Source organism: Poecilia mexicana, unplaced genomic scaffold, assembly GCF_051168715.1.
Source record: "Poecilia mexicana isolate PSO_F unplaced genomic scaffold, ASM5116871v1 scaffold_3, whole genome shotgun sequence".
NCBI classification, from domain to species: Eukaryota; Metazoa; Chordata; class Actinopteri; order Cyprinodontiformes; family Poeciliidae; genus Poecilia; species Poecilia mexicana.
In genome coordinates this window covers 2,990,718-3,000,207 of record NW_028263372.1, presented here as the reverse complement: position 1 = coordinate 3,000,207, position 9,490 = coordinate 2,990,718, and the positions used below count along the sequence as shown (strand labels likewise).

Sequence of the window (9,490 nt, the reverse complement as noted above, 5' to 3'; positions counted from 1 at the left end):
CCTTCAGGGACAGAGAAAATAAAGGAAGGACAGAAAAAAAAGCCAAGATAAAGGTTTTTCAATCTGGATAAACTCAGACGCAGAAAAGATAAAGAATTTAATGACAAAATGAATAACAATTCTTTAGAAATGAATAACAGTTCTTTGGCGCTCGGGCCCCGGCAGAAGATTTGAGCGGTGATGCTGTGAACTCTGGTGAACATCCCCAACGTTGATTAGGGATGCTCTCCCCCCAAAAAGGGGGCCGAGGCCCTGAGGTGAGAGAAGGGAATAGCGAGACCATAGACCTGTGAGTTGACTTGAGACAGGAGGAGAGTTCGCGAGGGAAGAAAAGGCATAGGAAACAAGAGGTCAGCCGATAGGGAAGCTGTTCACGAGAAAAAGTGAGGCACCGATAGAAGAAATCGATTTAGGGTGACAGATGACACATGGAAACTTAGCTGGAGGAAGAAGGTCAGCAGTGATACAGCATAACCACATGATGCCAGGCTGGTGAATAGGGCCAGCTGAGGAATACGCAGCTAGGATGAGACAGGGCGGGAGGATGCAGGATGGCTTGGTGGTTATTGTGATGGTGGAGCCAGGATGATGAACATGATCGGCTTAGGGGCTACAGGGATGGCACGGAGCCGGGCAGGTGAATGGAGGCCACCAGAAGGGATACTGGATGGTGTGGGGCCAGGCAGGAGGAGAGGATGAGCAGTAGGGACACAGAATAGCCTAGAGAAAGGCTGTAGGATAGATGCAGGCTGGAGAGGAGCCTCGCCAGATAGAAAGAGAGAACAGCTGGGACATGGGCCAGGTGAGGGAATACTGGGGAGGCGCGGAGCCGGGCAGGTGAATGAGGGCCAGCCATGGTGATACTGTGGCAGCGCAGAGCCGGCCTGAAGGGTACGGGTCAGCTCGTGGGGATGCAGAATAGCCTGGAGAAAGGCTGAAGGATAGATGCGGGCTGGAGAGGAGCCTCGCTGGATAGACAGAGAGAGCAGCTGGGACATGGGCCAGCTGAGGGGATACTGGTGCGGTGCGGAGCTGGCCTGGAGGATACGGGTCAGCTTGTGGGGACGCAGAATAGCCTGGAGAAAGGCTGAAGGACAGGTGTGGGCTGGAGAGGAGCCTCGCTGGATAGACAGAGAACAGCTGGGACATGGGCCAGCTGAGGGGATACTGGGGTGGCACTGAGCCAGGCAGGAGGATACGGGTCAGCTACAGGGCTGCTTTGATTGAGGGGCTGAGAGGAGCTTAACGGAGAGAGGCGGGACTCTTGGAGTGAAACCTGCAACAGTGGCATGAGAGGACACAGGGACAGGGTATGCGTGACAGAAACGAGGTAAATATGAATGTGCTGGGTCGGGAGACCAACCACCACCAGCGAATTGCGCAGTGCTTACCTAAGCACTGAGAGAGCGTTGAGCTGAAAGGACGGCTGAGAGGTCTGGGCGAATATAGGATGAGAAAGCTGTAGATGACCATCTGCCGAGCTGCTGGAGAGATGATGTGGGTATGCCCTGGGCCGCTGCGGATGTGGCTGCTCCTATTCTGAAGGAGTGGCCTGAAAATTGACTAGGAGGGAGGTTGCATGCAGCTAGAAGAAGTCTCAGATGTTTGAGAAACCATGCAGCGGACATGATCGAGCCTTCTGGGGTTAAGAAAAGAGGTTCAGGGGGGCTGCGCAGTTGATGTCTCAAAAGTGCAAACTTAAACATGGCCCGGAAGGGGCAGAGCCGACCATTCGTGCGGGCCACGATGATTGTACAGGCGCCTTTAGATTTAGAATGCTTAAGGGTTAAACTGTAGAAGTCTGGGTGAAAACTAATCGGAAACGGCTAGGTCTCTAGAAGAAATAAAAGTGTTGTTCGGGGACGTGAATTCTCCCAAATGAAGAAGACCATAGAAGGCTAATAGAAAAGAGCTCTTAAGGAGGCTCTTAAGATAAGGAGAATAGAAACTACGTTTAAGAGTACCGAGCAAATTAATGAGGATAGGAAATGTGATTGTTTCCTGCTATCTGGTAGTGACGGGTGACTATTGGAAATGCCTTTCAGGAGAAGCTTTATCACATGGTTAGAAAAGAGGCTTTGAGAGGAGGAAGGCTGATGAAGCTGGGAGAAAGCTACGATGTGCTTACGTTTCCACTGCTTTCCCCAAATGCAGCAGGCTGCAGCGATGGGAACGATTTCATAAAAAGCAGAGGACTCGGACTTTGGAATCGAATAAGGCCATTTTTCTGCGAACCGGCTGCCCTGAAAAAAGCAACCGAAACCTGCGGACGGGGCAGCATCTGTGAAAAACTGCATGGAATCTGCCGAGAGAATGACGTCGTCATAAAAAAAAAGAGATACCGTTCCAGGAGTTAAGCAGTGAGGACCAGAATGCGAGATCGGAGTGGCAACCGGCGTCTAGAACGACCTGATCGAATAAGGAAGGAACTGAATTCGCTAAATCGAGCAGCCGAGAAATAAGAGCCCCGGACCGGCCGATTTTATCAGAGCGACAGCGTGATCTATAGTGACGTAATGAAGAGAGAAGGGCGGTTTTGGAATAAGGCTATTAATGCTGAGGTGGGGACCGGAATGAGGCGCCGATAAGTCTAGAATTAGCCGTTTTTTTCCCTGAATATTTGCGAACTGCGACTCCGAGAGGGTTAACGCGAAAGTGGGAAAAGGGGGGAGAAGCACAGGGGCCGATGACATAACCCTTAGACACTTCTTTCTGCAATAATTGTGAGACTGAAGATTAGGGATGACCAGAGAAGAAGCAGGAAGTTGGGGTAAGACTATGAAAAATCCCTGAGTGAGACCAGTGATAAGAAAATCAACAAACGAACGATCGGGGTGGTGGATCAAAAAAGAAGCTAATACAGGGACATGGATGGGGGTGGAAACTAATTCCTGGAGCCTCGACGGCTCTTGCCGGGAAAGGTGCGGCGGGGGCAGACCGACTTGGGATGGGCGTCTCTGCAGAAACTACATACGTGGAGGAAAGCACAATTAGGAAATGAACAAAATCTCTCGTTAAAATTATTGCAAATGGGCATATTATGATGGACCCGCACTTGTCTGCCGTAACGATCAACCGGGTTTGATTTGAGGAGTGGCTGCAGAGGAGCTGCGGCGGGAAGTCCAGACTTGAAAGGCAGAGAAGGGCAGAAGGTGCTTTAATGGCCTGCAATGCCACAAAGGTGGCAGGAAACTGCTTGAGTAAGCATGATGAGAATCTCCATGTCCAGAGATGACCAATTAAGCATCTGACCATGACGAGACAGAACGCCGGCGGCTTTGTTAGCAAAAGCCTTATGATACTGATAAAACAGGGACTTGCCATATTGAAGATGGAGATCGGCAATCAACGCCAAATAAGTGTCCAGTTCAATTCGGCGATTGGGATAGACGGAACAAATGATGTCCCTAGCTGAAAGCAGCCAGAAATTGACCAATAGACAGATCTTTCGAAAGGCGGGGATCTGAAGATTTAATGATAGCTGAAAATTGATCAGTCGAAGCAATGGTTTGATCAACCTTAGGGGATGGGGAGGAGAATGGAGGCTAGATTAACGTATTGACCCTGCAAGATTTTTGAGGGGAGTCTGGGAGAAATATTCGCATATATAGGCGTGTAGGGCGCGCCTGTTAAGGGAGAGGAGGGGCCGAGAGGAGAAATCAGTGAGCTTCGTGAATTCAGAAAAGCAAGATAAGGAAAGACAGGCTTACCAGAAGGGGGCGCAGGACGAGCGCTGGCGAGAGTGAAAACTGATGGAGGTGGTTGAGGAACGGGCGGAGGAATGACAGATCCGGAAAGGAGGGGGACCGAGGACGTGGCCAAGGCACTGGAAGCGCCCTGCTGCAGGAGAGTTGAGAGCGAGGAAACGGAACCCTGAAGAGTGTTGATAGGCAACAAGTGAGGACAAGAGGGGGTGTTCCTGAGCAGCAGAGGAGGGTGGAGGGAGATTCCCTTAGATTTAAGGAAGGAAGCAGGAGACAGGCGACCTGAGCGCATAGCCAGACGAGAGCTGCGCCTGACCGGAGAGGTGGGAAAGGTATCCGGATCCCCGCGGGGGGCGACCAGAGAACGAAGAGGGGCATCGGACTCGGAGTCAGATATTGAGATGCGTACCAGTTGAGCACAGCTGGAGAGCGGCTGCCGGCGTGGGTGTGGATCCTTAAATGCGGAGCTTGATTGAAGATTGAACACGCCGGGTCCAGGTCCAGCGCTGAGGTTGGAGGCGGAGAGTATGACGCAGCGATTGGGTGGAGCAGGTGAGGCAGAAGTTTTCCAGCGCTAAGCTCCATGTTTTCACACGTCTTGGTAACGTAATTATCAAAAAGATTTGTGGAGCTCCCAATAGAAACTTAGCTTGATAGCGACCTTGGATAGTCCAGTTCAAGAACCAAACGTTTATTCCATGATGTTCGTATTTGTGTGAAACGGAGTCTTAACTTTAAATGAGTCGATTCTCGTGGCGTGTTTGAAAACGTTTAACAATAATTAAAACTTTTCAATGTTTGACATTATGTAGCAAAATGATAATTTATGTGATTAAAACATTTTTACAACAGCTTATAAGTCGTGAAACTTTTCCAGTTAACATCATGTGAAGGCACAGAATCAGCCCAGTACTGGTCACGTTCTCATTTGAGAAAAAATTATGTTGTATATAAATTAAAATTTTAGTTATTGTAATTATGCCTAAAAGGAATTAATAAAAGTGTCATGAATATGTGTGTATGTATTCCTTCTTAAATAGGGCTGCACCGATTGCAGTTTTCTGGCTGTTCCCCGATTACAGATCTTTTAAAAAGTCTGGCCTTCCTACTGGCAGTGGCCAATACCATTTTTTTTAATCTGAAATGTTACTAAATATAGTAAGAGAGTTGCTGAGTTGGCAACAGACTACTGTTAACGGCAAACGTACAGACATGACCTGGTGAGCTGGTCTGTCCGTCAAATCTCTCACTGTAGAACAGAAGAGGACAGCAGCTGATTTTTAAACCTTTGATGTAAATAAGGTAAATAAGATCTGAGGATAAGATTGGCTTCACATGTAAGTATTGGCCAATCTCCAATCCCTCAAAATTGAAATAAGCAGGCCGATAAAACATGTCTATGTTATACGTGCATATAGAGTATAATGTAAACAGCACTATTAGAGATGCAATAAGTTTATATCAGGTGCGCGAATGATCTAATTGCCTGACTGTTGGCAGCAATCCACATTACTAAGAGAAATAAGAGGCACACATCCAGACGTGTCTTATGTTTGCCCATGACTATTTGGATGATCTAGAGGAGTCATGGCATAAAGTTATGTGGTCAGATGAGACCAAAATAGAACTTTTTGATTGTAATTCCACTTGTGTTTGGAGGACAAAGTTGGAGGTGTTCCAAAAACACCAACCCTACTGTGAAGTATGGGGGTGGAAGCATCATGCTTTGGGGGTGTTTTTCTGCACATGGGACAGATCGACTGCACTGTATTAAGGAGTGGATGATCAGGACCATTTATTGCAAGATTTTGGGGAACAACCTCTTTCCCTCATTTAGAGCCTTGAAGATGGGTCGTGGCTAGATCTTCCAACATGACAATGACCTGAAGCACACAGCCAGGATTACCAAGGAGTGGCTCCATAAGAAGCATATCAAGGTTCTGGAGTGGCCTAGTCCGTTTCCAGACCTGAACCCCACAGAAAATCTATGGAGGAGCTCAGACTCCGTGTTTTTCAGCAACAGCCAGAAACCTGGCTGATCTTGTCATGAATTGGTGAGTGAGAGGTGGTGAGGTTGAACGCAGGAACCCAGGTTGTGAAGAAAATGATGAATTTAATGGTGAAAGCTCAAAACTGTCCAGCACAGGCGGCACGGCAGAGAGTATAGCACACAGCTAATTACTGGTAGCAACTGATGCACAGGACTGAAAACGAGAGCTAACGCTATCCAGGACTTCGCAGTTCTACCGGAGAGTATAGACAAAAGACAACAACTGACATAAGACGAGGACCCGACAAGAGACAAAGACAACAGGTGGGCTTAAATACACAGGGAGGGTAATCAGGTAACTAGACACACCTGTGAAGCAATCAACAGGGAAGACAGGACAGGAACAGGACTAAAAACAGAAAACCTCAAAAATAACTACACAGAAAACACAGAACATAACAGATCTAGAGAAGATCTGTGTGGAGGAATGGGCCAGAATTCCTGCTGCAGTGCAAACCTGGTGAAAAACTACAGGAAACAGTTAGCCTCTGTACCTGCAAACAAAGGCTGCTGTACCCAATGTTAACATTGATTTTCACAGGTGTTCAAATACTTATTTGCAGCAGTAACACACAAATTATTAAAAGCTCATTTCTAGATTTTTTTTTAGTGTATGTCTCTCATAGTGGGCATGCACCTAAGATGAAAATTTTAGACCCCTCCATGATTTCTAAGTGGGAGAACTTGCAAAGTTGTAGGGTGTTAAAATACTTATTTTCCTCACTGTATTATTAACATCTCAGTTGTGAGAGTCACACGGGACCCCGAAGAGGATGGCAGCACACTCGGAGAGCTACAGAAACCAACAGTTTTTTCTCACATTTATTTGAAATATATACCTTTCAGTTTACCCGGATATAAATACATCTGACACGGTAAATCCAAAAGTCTTTCGAAGAGGACAGATATTAATAATTTATTGATGAAATGTCAAGTAACGGCAAAGCTAACTTTTTCAAAGGACCAGCAACAAGGAGCAAGCTAGCAGCGAAGACCAGCTCCACCCCTGAAAGCACTAATGCTAACCCGCTGACGGACTTAAGCTCCACTGAAGAGAAACATACCGACTCCAACTTCATGGAAGAAATACGGAAAATGAGCGCAACGCTACAAGTTGTGGCAGCAGATGTTGTCTCAATCAAATAAACAACTAAAGAGTTTAAAGACTCCCTAAAAAAATATTCTAATAACTTTGTGCGAAGTTGAATAGCGAGTGTCCGATATTGAAGATGCAAGTGTTCAGATGGAGAAATGTGTGGAGATATGTGACAAGAAACTGGTGACTCTTTGGGAACGAGTCGAGAACTTGGAGAACCGGAGTCAGAGGAACAACGCGAGAATGGTGGGACTGAAAGAAGACAAAGACAAAAGAGGAAATGTGCATCAATATGTGGAGAGGACCATTGCTCAAGAGTTTGGCCTCGCGGGCAGTGAGTTCAAAGTGGAGCGGGCCCATCGCTCACTGGCACCCAAGCCAGATGTCAATAAACCACCCCAAACCATCCTGATACGGTTTTTGCGCTCATCAGCTCAGGACAAGGTGCTGCAGATGGCCAAAGAAAAGCGTGGGTTGAAGTGGGAAGGCTGCCAATTATCTTTCTTTGAGGACCTGTCGAAGGAGCTTGTGGAAGAGCAGACAGATTTAAACACTATAAAGAAACGCCTCCAGGAAATGGAGGTGTACGGAGACCTCCAGGGCACATGGGAATTTTTTTTCTTTTGTGTTCCCTTGCAAAACTTTTACAGCTTGAGTTCACCAGTCTGACGGCTGAAGGGAAGAAACCATTTCTCAGCCTGGTGGTCTTGCTCTGGATGCTCCTCAGCCTCCTGCCTGAGGGGAGCAGCTGGAAAAGCACACAGTCTTTTCCAGCTGCACCTAATTGAACTTCATTTCATTAATTACACTGGGTTGCAAAAATACTTTTTGGGAGTTATCTGTTTTTTAAATGAAACAGATAATTTCAATACTTAGAACATAATTCTCTATTTTTTTAACATAATGCATAATTTGATGAATGAACAGCCCCTGAGCAATTTAGTTGAATAGCCCTGTGGGGAGAGAGCAGATGGCAGGCTGAAGAGAGGGAGAGAGAGAAAAGGGGGAGAGGGAGAGTACACAACAGGGGAACTAAGAAAATTTATCTAACAGTTGCAGATAGATACAAGGAATAAATAAGCATAATAAACTACAATCACTAAGAAAGGACTGAACAAAAGTAAAATGGAAGCAAGGCTTATCTAATCACAATAAGAGACTAAACAATTCAGAAATAATAACCAAACCTCAAAAAAACTCAAACCACCCATGACCCTGACAGTTGTCCCCTTCCACAACTTGCATCTTGATCATTAAAGCTGGTTCCTCCCAGGAACCATCTGCTTTTAAGTCATAATTTTGAGAAAAAGGACAGAGAAAAATAGCTTAGAATTCTGAGATTAGAGTCACGATTAGTTTTTTCAGTGGCCGTAATCCTCTTTGGTATTGGGTTACAGTGACACAGATCTATTTATTCACAAAACACAGTAACTTCCTCTGAGAAGTTTGAGCACAAACATAATTCCATCTACATTACCCAACTTAAAAAAGTTGCACTGGGTTTATTGTCAAATTACTGTTATTCAAGTTCAAGCTCAGACATGCAGTTACATTCTTAGTCACTAGGTATCACTGTTGGCTCCAAAACGTGAGTGTTAACTAGAGAAGTTTTGAAAGAGAATTGTAACATAAGGCATTGACAACATTGGGCATTATGCCAATAGAAAGTCATTAATTAACTTCACCACAAAAGGGTATTAAATTATGAATTAAAATCTATTATTTTTATAATGAATGATGACAAAATTTACCTTTGAAATGGTATACAATAAAGGCTCATGGTTAAAATAAGCATCCTGCTAATTTGAGTTGCAATGAAAAAAACTACTAGATAAATTATATATTCAACACACACTTCCCAATTATAGTTGCAAGCTTTCATATACTTTTTTTGTCTGTCTAATTGTATTTGTGCCTAAAGCAGGAAGAAGATGAATGGATCTCTGGATCATCCAGATCAACCAGATATTGATGCTATTAAGATGTTTGTGGGACAGATCCCACGGTCATGGTCTGAAGAGCAGCTTCGTGAGCTGTTTGAACCCTTTGGATCAGTCTACGAGATTAATGTCTTACGAGACCGGAGCCAAAACCCACCACAGAGCAAAGGTCACCATGCAACCATTTACAATCATGCATGCGACACACACATAAAATCAATGTTTTGAATCTTTTAACAGGATTTCCTTCTGGTTGGTTGACTGTCAATTCAAGTGAAACATTTTAAAACCCATAAACCCAAATTCTTAGAATTGTCATTACTGCCTTTAACAAAGAAATATGAGAACAATAACCACAAAAGCTAAATCTTCTGCATATCAATTATGACAAATTAGATAAATAAGAGCAGCTGCCTCAGGAGAATTCAAATCCAAAAGTGTTTTATTGATCCCAAAGGGAAATGTTGTTTTAACTCATACAAATTCAAATTCTTCAGAGTTATTGTAGAGGGGATGGCTGTATTACAGCAAATTTGAAGAAGCTTCTAACTGCAGACGTTCTGTTTTTCTAAGAGTCTCATGAAGAGGATGGTCAGGGTTGTTCATAATTTTCTTGATTTTATGTAAAATCCTTCTTTGACTCACCATCAACAGCCCCAGAACTGAACCAGCCTCCTTTATCAGTTGTTGTTTTTAGATC

General features: G+C 44.9%; 1 protein-coding gene across 2 annotated transcripts in view; it reads left to right on the top strand.

Annotated features, from left to right (window-relative positions):
* Positions 1 to 9,490, top strand: part of celf1 (cugbp, Elav-like family member 1) — a 134,299-nt gene that overhangs the window by 3,205 nt on the left and 121,604 nt on the right. The window contains exon 2 of one of the 2 annotated variants that reach the window (XM_088004045.1): positions 8,772 to 8,959. In XM_088004045.1, the coding sequence (XP_087860171.1) occupies positions 8,772 to 8,959 (188 nt within the window). Of the gene's footprint in view, positions 1 to 8,771; positions 8,960 to 9,490 lie in introns of those variants that run through there. The other variant, XM_088004046.1, reaches the window with a different exon arrangement.